Source organism: Rattus norvegicus, chromosome 9 (genome assembly GCF_036323735.1).
Source record: "Rattus norvegicus strain BN/NHsdMcwi chromosome 9, GRCr8, whole genome shotgun sequence".
NCBI classification, from domain to species: domain Eukaryota; kingdom Metazoa; phylum Chordata; class Mammalia; order Rodentia; family Muridae; genus Rattus; species Rattus norvegicus.
Window position 1 is genome coordinate 25,885,747 of NC_086027.1, and position 22,076 is coordinate 25,907,822.

A 22,076-nucleotide genomic window follows, 5' to 3' on the forward strand; every position below is an offset into this window, starting at 1 on the left:
GTCTCTTGCAGCTCATCTAAGAAGGGGGACAGTGCTGTGGCTGGAAGGGAAGGTCAGAGAGTGTGCCTCTATTTTTCAAACATTATCATGCAGATATCTTGGCATTCACTATTTGTTCCTTAGCATTCCCTAATCACCTATCACATCCAGATCTGTAGTTAATATGAGGATCCCAGATAGCTCGTAATGTCCCTTTCATCACTATAAAGCAGTCCTAACTGTCCCTAGACAGAGTCCCTAAAGCAGGTCACTAGAGAATATGGGCATGTTGCCTTTAGAGGTATCTGTCCCACGGAGTCAAGCATTTGTCTCTCTTTCTCTGCAAGAGAGTGAATGAGATTCAGGTAAGTGTTTGGTTCTGTTGGGTCCTCCATCCCACAGCCCAGCATTTCCTAGATGGTAACTGCGGTGGCTCCATTGGATACCTGATTAAAGGTGGCCTTGATGACTGTGAAGTGCTCCTTTGACCTCTGGCTCAGGCGTCTTTTTCTTTGGGACAGTTGGTTTGTTTCACTTTTTTCCTTTGATTGTGAAGCCTTGAGAAAAAAGCCTGAGGTATGAACTCGGGTTCTCTCAGGTGACTTATTTCATTGGTTGGCCTATTGATTGTTAACCTGTCAGTGAGGTGTCAGATTCAAGGCACTCCCTATGTGGATGCTAAGGGCAATGCAGAGGAATGGCTGCTCTTTTTTTTTTTAAAAGCTAATTATTTAGTTCTCTTTGTTCTCCTTGGTGTGTCCAAGCTTAGTGGTCAATTCTCAGAGAGGCATTTCAAAAATGGAATTCAGGTCTTCCTCTTACCGTGTTTCACAGAAACATCATTACTTCTTGAGAATTGTCAAATTTCTAGTTAATTCGCAATTACATACTCATTCTTGTGATTTCTTGCTCAATGTCTTTTACTGCCAGTCAATAGAGGCTGCAGGGACACTTTGACTTTTTGTTACTTCAGGTCCCCAGGACCCAACGCATTGCCTCTAGCATGCTAAGTGCTTAATATATATTTGTTGAAGGGAAGAAAAAAAGCCAAGTCAGAGAGACATAATAACAAAAAAGAATTTCAAATTAATGATCATTTCCAATTGTGTCCCTAGCCCCCTGAGAGGACATACACTGTTACCATTTATTATTGACTTTGGTGGTCAGTGCTTGAATCCTGTGTTGAGAAATTGCTAACATTTTTAATTGTTTTGGAGGAGTATGGGTAAGAGGAATACGACCCAAGTTCAAAATGTGGAAAAATCCTGGGACATACCTGTGGATGCCTATCACTAGGCATCTTGTCACGTGTCTCAGGGTCTAGTGAGAGCAGATTCAAGCCCAGAGTCCTTACCCAGGTCGGTGTTTTCTACAGCAGAACCAATCAACTGCCATGTTTTGAGTATCTCCCATTCCAGAGTCTCAACTGTAAGTTAGTGCCCCAACCTGCATCTTTTTTTTCATCTTTATTAACTTGGGTATTTCTTATTTACATTTCGATTGTTATTCCCTTTCCTAGTTTCCAGGCCAACATCCCTCTAACTCCTCTCCCCCTTCTCTGGGGGTGTTCCCTTCCCCATCCTCCCCCCAAAACCACAGCTTTTGCTTGGTTTTAGAGTAGTGGTATTTTAAGGTTTGAGAAAATTGCAACTGGAAAGTGTGGATTTTTTTTTTTAAAGCATGAGCTCATGTTCTCTACTTGGATCCTAGCCAGGGCAAACAGATGGCAGGCGCCCCAAAGACTCCAGAAAAGTTTCTTTGCAAGTTGGGGGAAGAGGGTGTGAGACGGTTGACCTCAGTTGTCACTCTGTGGGTAAAACAGAAGAACCCAAAGTGGACATGCTTAGGTTGTTGAATGAATTAAGCTCTTAGAAGGTAGCCTGAGAGCTCAGACGTTGTTACTCGTGTATTTGTACATGAATGAGGGAACTGAGGAACAGAGAAGCTATAGCACGTTATATTTCCTGCCTTACTATTTATTTTCTCCTCTTCACCTCCTCCCTTTCTTCTTCTCCTCCTCTTCTTTTTGCTTTTCTTTTTTAAAGATTATCTTCTATAATACGAGTTTGCCTGGGACTCACTCTGAAACCAACATTGGCCTTGAACTCATGGCCATTCCTCTGCCTCTGCCTCCTGAGTGCTAGAATTACAGGCGTGCATTCAGGCTGGCTTCTGGCTTTTCTGTGTTTTAATAGTATGTATCACTTAGAGACCGGCATACTCACCCCTGTAAAGCAGCTGCCCCTGAAATGGCATTACTGTCTTTCAATCCAATTTTCACTGGTTGTGGGCAAATGTATGCTTGCTAAGTAGATCTATTATAATATATCTTGTTCTTTTCATCCCATGCTTGGACCAATCAAATACTCTCCTGCAGTGGGCAAGACCTCCTCCTACCCCTTTCTCTCCGTGCACTGATCTCACTCCAGGCACTGAATTAGGATGGCTGTTGCTTGCTTGGTGATATATTTCAAACTTGCTATTGATGGAGGTTTTATTCCATTTCTGTCTTGATCGGGGGTTTTATTCCTACACAAAGCATCATAACCAAGAAGCAAGTTGGGGAGGAAAAGGTTTATTCAGCTTTCACTTCCACATTGTTGTTCATCACCAAAGGAAGTCGGGAATGAAACTCAAGCAGGACAGGAAGCAGGAGCTGATGCAGAGGTAATGGATGGATGTTACTTCCTGGCTTGCTCAGCTTGCTCTTATAGAACCCAGGACCACCAGCCCAGGGACGGCACCACCCACTATGGCTCCTCTCACTCTTGATCACTAATTGAGAAAATGCCTTACAGCTGGATCTCATGGAGGCATTTCCTCAAGGCAGGTTCCTTTCTTTGTGGTAACTCCAGCTTAGGTCAAGTTGACACACACACACACACACATACACACACAAAACAACAAAAAACAAAAAACAAAAAACAAAAAACAAAAAACAAGCCAGTAAGTACAATCTCCTTGGCCCCTCTTCTGGGCTTCACCTTTCTCATAAGTTCCATGTATTTCATTATTCAACAAGCATGCAGCTGATGCCTGACTCAGATCCAGGCAAAGGAGCTCAGAGGGAGGAACTGAATTGCTCTTCTGTAAAGTCTGTGAATAGAGCAACAGAGTTTTTTGTTCTCTTTCTAGTCAGTGGGGTTAATCTAAGAATGAGACCATAAAGAGGCATAGTATCTCATAGCCAAAGACTCCTGTATCATCCTTCTACTGAGTCCCTCACACTGGGAGGATGGGACCTTTATACTCGCTCCTCTCTCTTTGTCTGCTCTGATGAGTGAGGGTCATGTATAACTTCAAATATTTAAGCTCAACCCCATCATTTTAGGACCCTGTTAACAAGTTAGTTGGATGGAATTGAGGACATTCAATGGCATTACTTTGTAATACTTGCCAACTTGAACTAGAGCTGGGGAGAACTGACATCCTTGGGTCTTCTGTGGCAACTTATTTCAAGTGATCCAAGTTGCAGATGTGCGATTCTTTTGTACAAGCTAAACATGAATTCTGTGAGAATTTCCTCCCACAAAACTGTCTAATTTGGGAACTGGGGGTTTTAGTGCTTTGTCAGTGAACCAAGAAACAGTGATGGGAGTGAAGTCATTAAAACAATAAACAACCTGGGATGGATCGTGGCTGCTGGAGCCTCTGGTAGCACTGGCTCGAGGATGGCTGGGAGGTAAATGTTGGAAAATAGGAATGAGATTGAAGTGGGAAAAAAACAAGAAATGAATTGATGAAAATGTTAAGCCCCAGTCCAAGCTCTGGAAAAATATTACAAAGGTTTTTAGAAAGCCCATGGAAAATATACTAGGATATCTTGAACATTAATGAGTTATCTAGTTAATTGATTTAGGCATGTGTGTGTTGTGTGCTCGCATGCACATGTGCCTGTGCTTGTCCCATTGAATGCGCAGATGTCAAAAGACAGCTTGCAGGAACTGGTTTTCTTTCCCCAGTGTGAGTCCCTGGGATCAAACTCACCTTGTCAGGCTTAGTGACAAGTACCTTTCCTCTGTGAGTTATCGCATTCATCCAGGCTTAGTATTTAAACAACTGAGGCCCCACCCACTGTACTTAATTTGCTGTTTTGAAATCCACAGTACATCCAGTTCTCTATCTTCTAAGAAAGGATAACAGCAGTCATGTCATAAGCCTTTCCTGTTCCTATTGCACCTTCCGATAGAAGGAGAAAATATTATGGGCTTTTGCTAATCTATTTTCTGTCAATGGCTTTGGCAGCAGTGCAGAAAATGAATTTCAAGATGGCATAAAACCATCCTATGACTCACCCTAGAATCAAAGATGGGGGCTACGTTAAGTCTCTATGAAGCTGCTAACACAAGCTTTATTTATGTTGCCAGAGTTTATTTGGGAATTTAAGAAAAAAGGGGCTTCACTGAGCATTTGGGGGGAATCTACTCTTTACAAGCAAAAATCACACTAAACCAAACAGAAAGGACTCCTGGGTAAGCTTCTGACGGAAGAGCAGGTTCAAAGGGCGACGGGTGTGTGTGTTTAGTTGCAATGGGTTAGAAGTGTTGATCACAGAAAAGAATTTTTTAGCTTATGATGCAGAAGTATTGTCGCAAGACTCTGGAACAGCAGCTCTGGTCTCATTTGATTCATCTCTTGAGGGGTCCACGTTCTCTGAAAAGTGGAACAAACTGTTCAGTACTGAGGTTTTCCTTGCCTGCCATTAGTTTGAAGATGAGCTTTGAAATTCTTTCTTTCTTTTAGAAATATTTATTTTATTTCTAGTCTCGTGTGTGTGTGTGTGTGTGTGTGTGTGTGTGTGTGTGTGTGTATCTGTGTGTGAAAATGTGTGTAAAGGTACCACAGTGACCAGAAAAGGTATTGGATTTCCCAAAGCTGGAATTGTAAATGGTTGTGAGTACTGGGCACTGAATGTGGATCCTCTGAAAGGGTAGGCTACTTTCCTCAGCCTCTTGAGCCTTGAAATTCTTGAGTGAACATTTATAACCTCAAACATGAGAGCATATTTTCCATGTGTGTATGTGTGTTTCTGAGCACACGCTAAGCAAGCATTCTATCACTAAATTCAGCCTTATACTTCATTCTTACATATCTCACAAAGGTAGGTTTCCATGGCAACACATCCACATCCATGCTGCTCTTTAGGTCACAGACAGGCTTTGGATCATTCCCTGGCTATAGTAATTATGCTTCTGCTAACTCATATGGAGATACACATGCATATGCATATGTATGAATTAATACACACACACACACACACACACACACAAGCCTTATTGTCAGAAAAATAATATCCAGCCATGCCACTAAGACAAAAGAGCCTCTATAAATATTATACCAAGTTTATACAGCAGTTTGCATCTCATTCCTTGTCAATAATCCTCTCTCTTCATAGCTCACCATGACCAGGATATCAAGGATGGTCTCTGACTTTACGTTAGGTGATGGAAAGATGTATTAAGGACATATTTGTTAGCAGTATTCTTACATCTTCCCAAGATCTGAGGAGACTCAGAGATAACCGTGAGGTTCACTAAATCTCAGAGATGAATTTGATTAAGCTCCTTGTCCCTGTGTAGTCAGGAGAGTTTAGTCCTCTGATTGGTCAGATCTGACTCATGTGCTACCTGTTATGTCAACTTCATGAAACCAGGAAGGGTGGGGAGATGCTGGGAATTCTAAAGTTGAAGATACACCAAGAAGATTAAAAGAAGTGCAAGCAGACACAAGGGGAGGCACGCTCAGAGAATTAGCTTAAATATAATTTTATTATTTACCTCACTGGAAGAACAACAGTGTAAGGACACTTAGAACTTAGTAATGCTCACTTTCAAGGTATGCTTGAAATAGCACACTTAAAATGAAAACCAAAGCCTGGGCTTCATTTTCTAGCATTAGTACTATCACTGAAACAATCTTATTTCTAGTTTAGACGTTAGTCTAAACGAATGTGCTCAGAGTGGAAATTCTAAGTGGGCAGGGATGTGTCTGCTTTGCCTTTCTGTGTCTTCCATACAAAACACGGATTCTCAATGTGACTTGTTGGATAAGGAGCGGTCTCTCTAGCTGCTGTTTTCTCTCAGGCATTTTTTTTTCCAGTGGGTTCATCTTCCATGGTCTGCTTATGAACCTCTGAGAGCTGCAGAGTATGTGGAGCGAAAGGAAAACTCAGTAATATGTTTCACGAAACACTGAACACATGAGTATTACCTGAGGGTCTCACCACCCCATTTGGCTTTCCCACATCTTGATGCCCCCTTGACTTGTTTCTGTACAAACCCACTCACGCATGGGACACTTTCCCAGCATTTCTCTCACTACTTCTATTTCATCTTGTCCAAGTGCAGGGTCTATGCAACATTCACCACGAAGCTCTTACTCCTTCCAATAAGAAACAAATGTTCTCTTCTGAGCTGGCGCCCAAATCATATTCAGCTGTGATCTGCTACTATTTGTACTCAAGAGGGAGACAGCTCAGGAACAGGGGCATGCTGGGATGTCCCGTAGCGCCCAATTTAGCTCTTGCCAAAAGCATTTGCTAAAACTGTTTGCTAACTTGAACTGAGATAACAAGATCAGAAGCTATAGGGCAGTAGTTAGGGCTACACCATTAAAAGGACTCGGTTTGGGATGGTGAAAAGCTGTGAGGGTATTTTATATTGTCAGTCATTCTGTGTTCTGACAATTAAGAGGTTCATTTTGTGAGAGCAAAATCACTTTCCATATTGCTTCGACAGAAGCCCTGCAACTCTTTTTTCTTTATATTTGGGAAATTTCTGTAATGCGAACCTCAAAATTGTGAAAAACGTGAGCCAGAAGAAATAACATTTCATAGACATCTTTGAAGAAAGTTCACATTAGAATTTCAAACCAGGGCAACACGTCTCAGTTTCCTGAGGCAAAAGATTTCATCAAGATGAACTTATTTTCTGTCAGGTCTTTAAGTGGCTGTGGGTTGAGAACTCTGGCAAGCTCAAGAGAACTGGCATCCTTTTATTCTGATCTCTTGTCCTAGATATAGTCAAAATCTGACAGCTATTATAGGGTTATAGTTTGGGGTTTTCGGGTACATTCAAATTCTGAAGTGTAGAATGGGTAGGGCATGTAAACGGGGTACAGACATGTGCCAACTTCTCAGAAGTTCATGGGAAGCAATGCTCATGGCAAAAAAAAAAAAAGGATTTTCTTCAGAGTGAAGGGCTTGCGCGTGAAGTAACTTACTTTGGATTGCTTATGAAATCCCTTGACCCTGCTTGTCTGTTACTTTCCCTGTGCCAGGTGGCGATGCTGATTTGTGCTGGTTTCCTCATTGCCTGGATTCCTTACGCGGTAGTCTCCGTGTGGTCAGCTTTTGGAAGGCCGAACTCCATCCCTATACAGCTCTCCGTGGTGCCCACGCTCCTCGCAAAATCTGCAGCGATGTACAACCCAATCATCTACCAGGTCATTGATTACAGATTTGCCTGTTGCCAGACTGGTGGTTTGAGAGCAACAAAGAAGAAGTCTTTGGAAGACTTTAGGTAACATTCAGAAGCTAGAAATCAATTGTTTCCTTTGTCTTAAAATGCCATAGTGATTTAAGCAGACACTTGGGTGCTAACTAAATTCCTAAGGAGTTGGGTTAGGAGGATTTTGTTTTCTGTTCATAAAAATTCCAGAAGCCAAGTCATCAGATACGTATGGGTTGGATGATGGCCAGATATTGAGACCAGGCGTTCTGTTTTTGATCCTAGAGCAACTAGGATGCTATACTGTGCTTATTCACTGGTTGCAGACTTCCTTTTGGGGTATTGAATCCATATCAGTCCAAGAATGCTGGTCTATGTGGAATTGATTCAATAATAAATTCTTGTCAAGGAATTATTTGCCACTGTTGTTTGGGCCATCAGAACTCTTGGCTAAAAAAAAAAATCCAAGGACTTAAGCAGAAGTGAGAGAGAAGGGCCATGAAACCATTCCTCTCTAACTTTTTTCTTTCTGGTTCTTTAAGTTATATTGAGAGATAGAAGATGTTATTCATCTGTGTTAGATGAAGAAAGAGGTTCAAGTAAGGTTAAGATCGGGGAAGCCACTCATATTTATATAGTCCAAAGGGAGTGGGGTAGGAATTGTTACTTAAATCCTAGCTTTTAAAAAAGTCTATACTGCTATACTGCTTTGATGCAGAGTGTACAAGAATTTGAATTATTTTTCCTAGAGGTCCAATACTCAGATCGAATGAAGAGCTGGGCCAGTAGCTGTGGGGAGGCCTTCTGTAACTATTCCTTGCCCATCTTTGGGTAAAAAGTGGAAGATGCTTTTCAAGTCATTTTCTTGGCTAAGGAGGTAGAGGTTTTAGGGTCTCTGGTCCTCCTTAATTATTACTTAGTGACAAGGTATTATTCAATACCGCTTTTCTTTAATAAGATGTACTAGAGAAAGAACATCAGGAAGACATTAAATTTTGCCTGTAACATTGACCAAGTGACAGCTCTCTTAAACATATATATATGTATATGTGTGTGTGTGTTTGTGTGTATGTGTGTATGATCAAATAAAAATCATCAAAGTTTATAAATGAATAGCATTCTTGTCATTGTTGCTGTGACAAAGGGACACAATCTACAGTTTGAGATGGAAGATTGTGTTTAAGACCTCAGTTTCCAATAGTCTGACTTTTGAGAGGCACTTTAGCTGCTTTGACTCTAAGGGTAGGATGAGCTACTAAGGACATTGTAATAACTGAACAAAAGGATGCGTGGGAAAGGCCTATGTGACCGCTGTGGATGGGTGGCCTTTCATTCTTCACAGTTCATGTCTTCTCTTCGGAAATGAATAGGTAAAGCCAAATGCAAACATGCATCTCTTTAGGAAGTAATAAAGCATTGTCCTTGTTAGCTGCCAATTCTTTATTGTGAATGCAGGTAGGGAGAACAGAGAGTCATTTTCACAGAGAATTTTGGGACAAGGTAACGGGACACTTCTTTATTTAAAAAAATGAGAACATGGCAGGGACGGCTGGAAGCACATTTCACCTAGCTCAGAATTTTGCGACAGACTAGCTCTGTGATTTGCACGTTTACTCACAAGTGTGAACAGCACATAAATATTTAACATTCGGCAAGGGAAAGAGGGACAGAAAGTGACTTTGGGCCACAAGGCTTGAGAAAACTCAGTCAAGCAGGAGACAGCTCAGTTCGGTTGTTCTCATTAAACATTTATGTGAAACACAGTGACTGCTTTTCTGAAGACGACTAAGGCTAGTTCATTCCCCTGGAGTTCCTGCTTTCTCTGGGGAACCTGGCATCAGGGCTGAGGCTGAGTCTTTGGATTCTATAGGCTGAAGTTGTCTCCCAGGAAGCCATTTTGAAGAGGTGTTGAGCTGTAGGCTTTAGAAAGGTCTATTCCACAGTGCAGAGCAGAAGTGTGGAAGGTGGCTATTAGAGCTTATCTTATAAATAAAGAGAATAAAATGAATTCTTGTTTACCTTCATTGTTCTTGAGAGGCTAAGTGCTCCTTGGGTGACAAGAAGTGACGTGAAGCCAGTTCAGACAAGTCACTGGCCTGAAGTGAGGTTAACTGATGATATCTTTGCTCCTCCTGTTTCTGAGATCTGAAATGGGTTTGCTTTGAAGAAGAAAACCATTGAATTCAAATAGAAAAGCTACTGGGTCGAATGTGAGATTATGAAAATAAATTTCGAGTTAATTTGAACGGTCATTGCAAAATAAAACTAAACCTTCCCTTTCCACAGCCAAGCTTCCTGAAGTTTTGGCAGAAGGTAACGAGCCAGTCAACAAACAAAAAGAGACCCTAAACTTCCTAACATAGAAAGACTCTCATTTGAAATGACACTGCACTCTTCATTCGGGTGTCTAGATGTAGCCTCTTGTTACTGTGTAGTCGAGTTATCTCAGGAACTCTGAAAACCCCACCACCAGAGACCAGCTTTTCATTGGTCCAGGCTGGACGGGAGTTTCAGCCTTTTGACTGACTCTTCCCGGTGGTTCTCATCATAGCCAGGTTAGAAAGATGGAGAAGACACTGAGAAGGGAGTGCTGTTGACAGAAGGCAAAGTTACAGTTCTTTGTTCAGCTTCCATGGAGACCTATGAAGTCACCTATAGCTGCTGACAGGGGAATTAGACTTCAGATGCTTGCACAGAAAATAATATCCAAAGACTCAGTGGACTGTGCTATGTAGGACAGACGCCTTTCACATTTCTAATACTTTAGAGGGTTGAGGCCCATAGGAAAACAACACCCTAAATTATGGGATGCCTGTTATCTGTTAAGTCTCTCTGACTGCCCTGCATGCTGCATTTCCAGATGAATGAGTACAGTGAATTACAGCTTTGACATCACAGGGAATGGGCTATAAAGTGGAGACCTGTATGTGGAAGGCTTTGCCAAAGAATATGATTTTTTCACTTTGAATATTCTAAATTATTAGTTTTCTCCCTTTTTAAGCTGAACTCTTATATTGATGGTCTTCTCCCACTGCCCCAACAAATTGTTTTGTTTATTTTCTACCACTTAATATGAATTATTTTTTTTCTTTTTCTTTTTTTCGGAGCTGGGGACCGAACCCAGGGCCTTGCGCTTACTAGGCAAGCGCTCTACCACTGAGCTAAATCCCCAACCCCGAATTATTTTTTTTCTTTTAGATTTTATACATGTATTCAATACATCTAGGTGACATCTACACTCTTTCCCCTCAGGCTCCCCTGAATAAGTGGTAATGGTAGTTAAGGTGACATGATAACATGTGCACATGTACATACGCACATGTACATGTAGATGTGCCTGTCTATATGCCTTTTCACGTCTCTTCTCTTATTTCCAGGCTGCACACTGTAACCGCAGTCAGGAAGTCTTCTGCTGTGGTGGAGATCCATCAAGAGGTATGAAGATGGACAGAACGTCACTCATGGACACACTTATTCACACGCTTGCCTCTCCACTCTTCCTAACATTCAATCGTGGCCTCACTCTTGCCTTTATATTATATTTTTATATTTTGTATATTCCCCCCTTTTTCTTGAAGCCAGGATTTGTTGGGAAATTGCAAATGGAAACTAGGCTGGGACTTTCTGAACATTAGGAAGGATGTCTTTGATATTCTCTTTTCCTTATGATAAACCTATCCTTATGCCAAAGAGGATTTGCCTGAGATATTAAGAAAAATGTTTACAAGTTTTATTTGTTAGGTGTTATTTTACTTATGCTATCCTGACATCTTCCTTATCATCGACACATTGACATCGTCATCATCATCGTCGTCATCTTCTCCTTCTCCTTCTTCTTCTTCTCCTTCTTCTCCTTCTCCTTCATTTCTTAGTGTAGGGTCAGGGATGCTGTATCTAGGGTTTACTTAGGCAGTGTAGGGACATAGTTATTTGGTAGGACTAGGTTCTCAGAGTTCTTCTCTTCTATGGTGATTGAGGGCCAAGTTCTATGTGTTAGCAATGGGAAGGAGTCCTCAAGGGAAATCAGCTTTGTCTGAAACCCCTAAATGGTTTTCTTGTATCTCTAAATTTGAATAAAAAATCATTCTCATTGACGGCTGTTTTATTCACTTGGATTTTTTATTAGGTTCTGGCTACTTGAATAGAGTGGATAAAATAAGGCATTACAGTCACCATTACCCAAGGAAGGAATTTAGGTAAAAGTACTATTTGTAAGTGCTGTTTCTTTTCTTTGCTTGTTCTTTGTGACCTTGGTTCTTCTTGTCATTGTTCATTTTATTTCAACAAGTACCTCTTGAAGCCCGAGGTTAAAGAGATACTAGTATGAATGAGAAGGAAGGATTTCGAAGACAGATTTGTGTCCTGTAAAAGCTAAGGAGACGAATAAGGCATGTAGATACGTGGTCTAGCTAAGCATTTGTTTCATCAATGTCCTTCTGATTTTCTCTTCTTGTCTGAGCAACAGGCCCAAGCAGGTGTCCTCCCTGCTCCTGCATCCTGTCTCCCTCTGAGTCTACCATGAACACAGCCTTGTTTCTAGTCTTCTGGGAACAGCTAGCAAGAACAGCCAGAAGCAAGTGGGGTCTCCACTGTACTGGTGATCTCTCTACTCCTTGCATTTGAAAGTTTGTAGAGAATCAGCCAGTCCCTCAAGGCTCAGCCCATTGTATATGACACCTTCAGTTCCTTTGTGTTTATTTTCCTTGGGGGTAGCGGTAGGGATGAAGAAGGGGTTCATGTATGCTGTTGGCTTGAGATAATTAAGGAGAAATGACAAAACAAGCTGTGTGATTAAAGCAAAACAAACAAACAAACAAACAAACAAACAAACCCCAAACCAACCAACCAACCAACCAAACAAACAAACAAGTTAACATCTCTGCCTGGGTCTTAGAACTACCAAGGTAGGATTGAGGAAGGACACAATTGTCATGAGAAAGGAGAGGCAAGCTACTTCTGGACAGCTATGTAATTATAGAGATGTGGGAGGAACCTAGATGGGGGAGGCACAGGGTTAGAGCACAGGCTTACACTACCTGGATTTGCAACCCTAATTCAGTGCCTTTAGCAGGAGAGGAGGCAATACCATCAGAGGGTTGTTGTGAGGTGTAATGAATAAGAAAACACCTTTCAGTACCCTGCCTGTCAGAGAGGATGTACTACCAACGTGTTAACTATTGCTCTTATGATTAAAGTAAGGGGTGATACATACCAGAAAAGTGGTCAGCAGTTGTTCTAAACAAACGGACCAGGAAGTTAGGGTGTTTGCAATGTCTAGAATACCAACTACCAGTCTCAAGGCATTGCGGTGGGTGGATTACTTGGTTAGGAGGGAGAGTCATGGTTGTACATTCTCCCACTTATGAGGGACTTTGTAATGAAATTATACCTTATGAGACCTTGGATGAAGGAGTGGCCATGACCATGGGAATGAAAACATAGCTTTAAAATGTCTTACGAAATAGGAGTCCCTGGCAATCGACAGCACTATGATAGAAGAATTAAGAAGGGCTTTGGGAAATCTGCTTGGGAAGTAGTGCGGATAGAGAAAAAGAGCCGATTTTAAAAGACCTGAAAGAAAAGATTAAGGCATAGGAGTGTCTCAAGGAGATAATCTTAGCGGAGGGTGAAGGGGGGGATGGGAGAGATGAGTCCACTCATGCTAGTGCAATCTAGCAGAGAAAGCTAACATTGACCTTTGTGGGAGTCCCTAAATGTAGGACGTACACTTTCATTTATTAACTAAATTGTGGACTTTAACAAGCTTTAAAAAGCATGTATGAAAAGGGATTAACATAGTGAGGAGGGAAAATCGAGTTTAAATAGCAGGAGCTTTGGGGGAAAAGATCCTAGCATTGGTTTTCCCTACCAATTTGAAACACACGGTTTAAATCCTCTGTGCCTGACTCCCATAAGTTTTTGTGATACCCTCAGAGCTAGAAGGATCTAGAATAATCATAAGGATTGATAGAGGAAAGAGAATTGATCCTTGGGGTAGAATGCAGTAAGAAATAGGAGTTATTGAGGTTTGGCTTCACAAGCCCAGACTCTCAGTGACTTCCCCATTGAGCTGGTGTTGCTTGCCCCAGAGCGTCCAATGTTTTGGGGAAACAAACAGTGCCTTACCAAACACTTCACCATCCTCAATCCCAGCAGCCTTTTGTGCTGGTAGTGTGCATTGCCTGTGTGTTAATGACATCTGAATCTTTGAACAGACTGCGCATAGTGTTTGGGCTCTTGGTAACTGGCTCAATGCTTGCCACCTGAAGGATGCTTGGAAGTTAAATGATTAGAATCAAGTGGGTAGCTGTCAGGTTTTGGGAGAGATCAGGAAAAGAGGGGTAGACTCTTAAGTAGAAAATGTAAAATCCTAGAACACTGGTTTATTCATTATCACTATCATTATGATTTATTATTATTACTATTATTATTATTTCTTGCTAAGTATCCAAGCTGTTTCTAATTCACCTCATACCTGTCTTGTGTTAGAAGTACAGGCATGTGTTACCGTGTCCAGCCAGTTCTTATTTTAAATTGCCTTCTTTCTACAGGCAGCTATTTATTTTTGGTTGTGAGCCTAGCCTTTAACGGCTGAGCCATCTCTCCAGCCCTACAGGCAGCCATTTAAATATAGCTTTTTCCATTAAAAAAAATGATGAACTTAGGAAGAGATTAAGAACTGAAATGGTCCATGAACTTGAAAATTCAATTTTCAAGAATCATGATAAAATCCAAAAACAAAACAAAAAAAATTGATTACTTTTGGAGTAAGGCAGCAGGAAGGTAATTTGAAGTAAAACTGTTTGATCACCCCCACGCAATTTTATTAACAGTCAAATATTAGACTTAGTTATAACTCAGTTGGTAACTAAATATTTGATTTCATTTAATTTTTCCTTGCCAAAAAAAAACATGCTCTTGCCTTTGATCATCTATAGTGACTTGAACCAGATTCTGAAGAGGAATAGTTCCACTAAGTCAGGGCAAATAGGAAACAAAGACACAGCTGAGGAGCATGACCGAGGAACCATGTAAGCAGGTATTAATAAAAAGGGTCTGTAAGGGCTAGAAGGTGCCAGCATGACGCTAGGTCCTATAAAGGAAAAGGCTAGTGAGGCAGTGTTCATCAGCTTTGGATTTATAATTCATTTTGGTGTAATGGAGCCAGGCCTCATTGTCCAGAGGAGCAAAGTGGCAGTCCTTATTCATTCATCCTTATTTTAGATAGTGTTATTCATTGTGCATATTAACTGGGGCTCAATTTTGCCCCTCTATAGCCCTTCCTTATCCTTTCCCAATGGCTGGTCATCACTGTTTTACATTTGGATTTACTTTGATTTTAACTTTCACACATGAGAGAGTATTTTAACTTATTTAACTCATTGTCATATAGCTAGTTTGTTGCATGTGACAGAATATTAATTTTTCTTTATGACTCAATAATATTTCACAATATGCCCCTTTCAGTTCAGTGTCTTTTTCCATTTACCTGTCTAGCGGTACCTAGGTTGTTTCCATATTAGGCAATTATAAACAGTTTGCATGCTTCTTGTGAAAAGGTAGTGAAAGGCAAGGACTTCAAAAGTCACAGGGAATCCAGTAAGAAAACATGTTCAAAAGCATGGCCTCGGTTGGCCCAAATAGCTGAAAACCTCAAGCTTGTTAGTGTATTCTACTGAGAAAACCCTAGATCGCCACTGTGGCTATTGTGAACTTGAACATTTTGCTTTATAAAGATTGTATAACTTTCAACATGTATATTCACAGGTCATAACAATGGGTGGAATACATTCAGGAAACCATTCAACTGCACAGATTGGAATTAAAACAAGTGCATGTATCTAAATGACCATTCTCAGTTACTTTAAATATCTGTTCCTCATCTCCAATCTCCATTAATTGTGTCCCAAGTGCATTAGGAGATTTGGATCCAGGAATGAATGTTCTATGAACGGAGCACTTTCTTTAGTATGTTTCATTAGGACAAAGGGACAGTACAGCAACAGGTGTCTCAGGAGGACCTTTGTGGGAGGAGATTTTTGTGGAAGGCTGCGGGGAGAGTCTAGTTAGCTCATGGAGGCAGGGAAGGGGAGAGTGAGTTGCATAGGTAAGCATTTCTTCATCCACAGTTGTTAATGGGGATTATCTGCTGCTCTGAGCTCAATGGTTCAGACAGTATTCTTGTCCTTCTTCGCCCAAGCTATAAGCCCCTATGTGTTTTCTACTTTGAAAGTGCCGTTCACTTCTAATGCCCTCCTGACCCACATACACACACTTCCAAATGAACAAAATCTAAGTTGTCTGAGGAAGAGTGAAGTAGGCATTCATTTGGAAAAAAAGATGGACCCAGTTTTCCAGCAGACATGGGGTTTACCCAAATCGCCCAGAATTAGCTCCAGTGCTACCCATTTTGATATTCTGTGCAGGTCGAGGCCTGGTTATCTTTTTAGAGAAAGGAGCCCACTAATCCATTCTGGGAATGTACACTGTAAGTCACCGCTTTAATGGAATTATTCTCTAGCACCAACCCTTTAAGACATTTCGTCAACATGCTCATCGGTATAGTATCTGTCTGATGTCTCATGCTAGGGCACTATAAATTTCTTGAGAAGTTGCTTTGATGCTGTATCTTGGGGATCAGCACTACCTAAATGACTCTGAGGGTTAGGGCTTTTCTTCTTTCCTGTCACAGGCAGGTGATAGGGGAGGGAGAGGAAGGAACAATGGAGTCCACATCCAACAGTTTAGTGCCTTCGTTTCATTCAGCATTGAAGGGATTTCATTTAACACAGCTCTTAGCTAACACTTTATCAATCAATACAAGTAATTTTCGAGCGGTAGAAAAACCATTCTTAGCACCGAGGCTGCTGTCGCTGCTGCTGGTACAGTCTTACAGAGAATTTCAGCCGAACTTCTGTGCAGCAAATTGCTTAACATTGTAAAAGAGAAGCCATGCGTTCCCAGGTCCACCCCACTGCTTTGCCTTCTGATGACAGACATGGATTAGAATTATGGGAACCATTGGGGTAGTGAGCTCCAGGTGACAGCCTATGATATTGACTTCAGTGGGTACACATGGTCACTGTGCAATCTCATTACGGTGGGAACACAATTAAAGGTTGTATAAGAGGCTGAAACTCAGGATGCTCACCAAGTAGAAAATTTCTTCAAGGGAAATAATAACATCAAAAAACTCAGAACCTGCTGTGTTTTCATCTGTTGCAGAAGTCTGCAAACCACAGCCCTCAGGCTAAGCCTTACTCACTGCCCATTTTCAGAAAATTCAAAATTGTATTGTCACGCATCCATTCATGTCTATATTGTCCGTTGGTGCTTGTCCTTTTGAATAGTTGAGAGACTCTATGTTGCAAAAAGTTTTTAACTCCCCAACCTTTATCTTAGGTTTTATAAAATACATCCTTCTCTACTTAGTAGAAAATCTTTATCCAAACCATCTTCGTTGTCTTAAAAACCCCAGGGGATGTGCTTTGCTCCTGATCAGAAAGAAAAGACATAGAGGGCTGATGTAGTCTATCCACTGGCGAGCAGGGCTTCCCCTTTTCTCTCAGTCAGCCTGTGGTATCTTTACTCTGCTCCACGATCAACAGAGATTTATTCTGCAGTGAGATTTTCTTCTCTCTCCTTGCTTGCTTTCAAATAGTCATCCATTTCCCTTATGGTACTTTTCTCTCCATGCTTTAGCTCCAAATGCAATGACAAATAAGAGCTGATCCCATTCTCTTTAAAATCCTGGACACCAAGCTCTAACCATATGGGATAAGGGATCCATGGTATGGGGCTGCAGTCACAGATGAGAATGGATTCAGGTAGACAGCATTTATTGAGAAGATTTATTTATTTTGTAGAGGAGGTGGGCATAAAACCAAGTGTATGAAAAGGGGTCATGACGCGGCAGAACAAACATGAGTAAGTTAGATGGCTACATTGCATCATGGGAGATGCTATGGTTGACATCGCCAAGGGGTCTTTAAGAATATAAAGGCATTGGTTGTTCTGAACCACATGGTATGGGGAGGGGATGGGACGCAGGGGTGATCTTAGAAGAGGAAGTTTCAGGTAAGCGTTGTTCAGTAATAGTCTTTGGGAGAGTAGTACAATGTTTGTGAGGATGTGCATACCACTTAGTCTAGAATGGAGTTTTCTGAGGTACTGCTGAGTTGGGTAGGATCAGAAGAAAGGTCTTTGAACAACATGCCACTGAGGTCAAAACCTTCCCTTGTTTCTAGTTCATGTGGGAAAGCATGTGTTTTTAGTGTATGTAAGTTATTTTTATATTTCCATTTTAGATGACAGACACATCAGTCCTTGTTCTGTCCCAAATAAAGCCCGATTTCAGAATTGCCCACAATATGTCTATTAACATGTGATTTGCCTGGCTGGCTTTGTGGACTGGTATCTGTGTGTCTATATTCAAGAGAAAGTCCCAGCTAATTCTCCTACAGACCATGATTTAAAATCATTGTTGTCAGGTAAGGGCTGATGAAGGCCCCATACATTGTGTCTGGCATGTAGAGGTAGAGTCATTGAAAATTAGAACTGCTTTGGAAATAAAAAATGAATAAGTGCTGGTATTTAACTGGGTTGAAGTCTAGGCATCAAATTAAATACCTTTGTTATTTAAAAACTCCAGGCTTCCATTATTGACACAGTAGAATTTCTTCCCTTCTCAATCAGAACCTTGCCTGTTTCAATTCATGGATTTGCCCAAGAGCCTCCCTTCTGTTCACCATGAAATGAAACATGCCAGTCAGTTTGGAAGCAAATGCCCAGTTCATTTCCTCAGGATTCAGAGCTCTGCCCAGAACAGTAGGATGCAATGTGTATTTATTCATACTTGCTGTCAAGAGTCTGATACACAAGATGGTCTGTTCTTGAAACCAATGTAGGCAAATGTGATATGGAATTTGGCACAGGACAAATCAGTTTAATTAAGAAATCTGTTCTTTGGGCAGATTGTTTATTAGAGAGCCACCAGGAAGACTTGTTTAGGAATCACCACTATAAAGATGACTGCTTCCCCAACCCCCACAAAGTGTTATTTGACTTTTTTTCCTTCCAAAATAATCACTTCATATGTTCGATGATCAAGTGAAATTCTTAGACTTCACAGTACCACCTCACTGTTATTAAAAGTGGGATAAGTGGTCCCCCATATGTGCTTACAGGACAAGCACAAGGACACATCTGTCTTTGACTGTTCTTAGCTCACAAGAAAATAACACAGAACTTGTCCTAACTCAAGCGCAGACTTAAGCAACAGGCATATAGGAACGAACATTGCTAAAGTGTTTATCAAAAGTAGGTTCCACCCCTGGTTAGTTTCATCACCTTGGTCCATTAGCAACTGGCTTGTATCATTGAGTAAGAAGATGTGAGTCTAATCCTCAAGGTTCCTATTCTCTAACAAAAAAAGACTGAGTTGGGGAATGGAGAGAATTGGCCTTCAAAGAGGAAGTGTGGTTTCTTCAGAATATAAAAGAATAAATTAAACTTCTACCATAGGCAGAGGGTCAGAAACTTGTCCCAGAGAGGATTGACCAGAAGCTGGAGAACTCATTGTGCTTAATGGATTTATGGGCAGGTAGAACATCAGATGGTTCAGGTGACCACAGAGGAGGTGTAGGATAAATCTGTGATCCACTCTAGAAAGGATGAATTTCACTTCTGTCAAAAGAAAAGGAGCCTGAAGTATAACTGAGGTCATTAGAAGGCCAGATAGGGGAATAGTCTGCTAGACTAACTAGGCAAAGGAGGAGTTATGAGAGACCCTGTCCTCGAGAAGTGGACCCCCACATGGTCTTTATTATTTTGGCATATATATATGTATACATATACATATGTATTTATACACACACACACACACATACATATACACATATGGAGCAGTTACAGTTGCATTTAACTTTTGCTTTTTGCTGAAGCCTAATTTTTGCTTCCATGAAATGGGTAATTAACTTTCTCATTGAAAAGGGCACAACTTAAATACTTACACTATGTCTAGTATATGCAGAGAAGGTCGCTTACAAATGTTAATTTTCTTTTTTTATAATTAAATATCATTATATGTGTAATTTATTTTTTTGTTTTTCCATATCAACATATTTATGTATATATTTAAAAAATATTTTAAAAGCATTTATTTTTTCCATCTTTATTAAATTGGGTATTTCTTATTTACATTTCGATTATTATTCCCCTTCCCGATTTCCGGGCCAACATCCCTCTAGCCCCTCCCCCTCCCCTTCTCCATGGGTGTTCCCCTCCCAATCCTCCCCCCATTATGGCCCTCCCTCCAAGAATCCCGTTCACTGGGGGTCCAGTCTTGGCAGGACCAAGGGCTTCCCCTTGCACTGGTGCCCTTACTAGGCTATTCCAAATGTTAATTTTCTGATTTCTAATCTCTATCCTATTTCTTCTGTTAGAAGAAAGAAATCAATGAACAATATAAAACATTGGCATTGCCTATCAGTACCAAAGCCCATTATTTCATTTTTTATATTTTTTAAATTTTTTTCTCTGTTATTTTATTTTAAAGCAGCGACAGTGTTACTGAGTGCTAGACACCCACCCTTCTATGTTCAGCAATGCGCACCCATGCCTAGAGAATAAGGATCCTCGTTTTTGCCAACCTAATCTTTGCTAAAGCTTGGTTGGAAAGCACAACTAAAGGTGTCAGGCTCTGTGTCCGTCCTGGGCAGGTCAGGCCATATCTGGAATACGACTTATTATTTTTTATCATGCAGACATAGGTGTGAATCAGAAAAATATATTTGTGAATGGAAGCATACAGGTAGAAGTGTCAATTCTAGAAATTGAATTACTTCTTTTTAAGACCCCTGAGGATATGTCCTTGGAGAATTTGCAGTCAAAGCAGGTCAACCTGAATCTGAATTCATGTATTGTGTGATTGGAGAGCCATGAGCCCCGCGACTCAATACAACAGGTAGTTTTTATAACTATCGCCTCTAATTTTAGAGGTAACTCTTAGTGAAGAAGAAAGTCATTGTGCCTGGCTGGGGATGAAAGGAAACAGGGACTTTAGAGGGAGGAATCAAAGTCAAGTGCCCTGTAAATTTAGATTGGATTATAAACACACGCTAGATGAATGAGAACAGCCTTTTGAGAGACTGTGAAATTGGCCAGTTGAGAAATCACCGAAGTAGCACAAACCTTGGTGACAGATGGGTCGGCGAATGTAACTGAAGTAAGTTTAAGTCATAAGATACATGGTTCACATATGCAAGTATGTTAATTGCTCACAATTAGAAACAATGTGGTATGATTTGGAACAAAAGGACAGTGAAGGAGAATTTGTCCAAAAGACCCAAAGTGATGTCTGCCTGCTGATTTCACTTACAGGAGCAAAGATAATTCTTATGAAGAACTAGTGCTTTGGCAAGAGAAATGAATTCTGGTCCAGATGAAAGTAACATAAGATTCTCTGGACCTCCCCAAAGACTGCTGCAGTGAGAACGAAGACTGGGCACAGGTCTTCAAATCAAGTTCACTATTGTCCAGGTGCTGATTGTGTTGTCAGCCCTGTCAAACTTAACTTGGCTTTGACTGTAGTATTGCATCTGTCAGGCAGGTAAGACTAAGTGGACGATGCCATTTATGCCATGGGTTAAAAATAAGATATTTTTGCAGTAAAGTTCAGATCATGGCTAGTGATGCTCCTAGACCTCCACATACCCTGTATAGACTCTCCTCAAATGTTATCAGCATGGACGAACTCTTTTGGTTTTAAACTGTGAGAAGAGTTCTTTCCTAAATTCATTAAAGAAGCAAATCATTTATCTTTGCTTGACTAGACATTCCAGGAATGTAGGAGCAGGAATTCCAGGGCAGTAGCCATTTTCTTAGAGTCATTGTATGTATTAAAAAATAATCGGTGGCCAGTGAGATGGCTCAGAGGACAATGGTGCCTACAACCAAGGCTGCTCAGCTCAGTTGGATTCTCAGGACCCACACTGTGGAAGGAGAGAACTGACTCGGGCAAGTTCTCCTCTGCCCTCTACTTGTATGTCACAGGAGTATGTGCCACACCCCCACTCCATCTCAAACCCACAGACTAAATAAACAAAATGTAATACACTGAAGAAAGTTACAGTCTATCTGTATGTACAGACACATCTTTTTTCCTGGTTTATTTAATGTGTTTTCTAAAACGTCCATGGAATTTTTTGAAACATGCACAAATGGGGATGCACAGTGTAAATAAATAGTGTAATGAGATAATTTGTTTTCATCAGCTTTCGACTGCACATAACCTTCCTTCTTTCATGAGGCTGACTAGAGGGCAAGTAGAAACAAGAATTTCCCAGGAAGGAAACAAATCAAAGTGCCTTGAAAGTCAGCGAGTTAGAAACAAAACTAGATGCACCCAGCCATTTCTTCTCTGTCTCCTCTCTTCGTAATTTAAAAATGTTTCCTAAATAAGTTTCTTTGTGTTTCAAGGTAGGGAGCACATGCTATGGCATGCAAGAGAACTCCCAGGAGTCGGTTCTCCTTCACCTGCCAAGTCCCTTTGTTGATCCTCCTTCTCATATTTTGAGGAGCTTAACATCATAGTGTAATAAGGATCTGATTAGAGAACAATATACCTCAAAGCATGACCCCTTCAAGTCC

The 22,076-nt window shown here is 40.9% G+C and overlaps 1 protein-coding gene and 1 non-coding gene across 3 annotated transcripts in view; one reads left to right on the top strand and one right to left on the bottom strand.

Annotated features, from left to right (window-relative positions):
- Opn5 (opsin 5) overlaps positions 1-22,076 on the top strand; it is a 47,706-nt gene that overhangs the window by 20,137 nt on the left and 5,493 nt on the right. Inside the window, exons 5-8 of one of the 2 annotated variants that reach the window (XM_039083542.2) lie at positions 1,297-1,407; positions 7,258-7,499; positions 14,366-14,458; positions 16,120-16,309. In XM_039083542.2, coding sequence (XP_038939470.1) covers positions 1,297-1,407; positions 7,258-7,499; positions 14,366-14,458; positions 16,120-16,309 — 636 coding nt within the window. Of the gene's footprint in view, positions 1-1,296; positions 1,408-7,257; positions 7,500-10,804; positions 10,863-14,365; positions 14,459-16,119; positions 16,310-22,076 lie in introns of both variants that reach the window. The other variant, NM_001389270.1, reaches the window with a different exon arrangement.
- On the bottom strand, positions 10,527-10,607 carry Trnat-agu32 (transfer RNA threonine (anticodon AGU) 32). Its single transcript has one exon. It is a non-coding gene; the product is annotated as a tRNA-Thr (tRNA).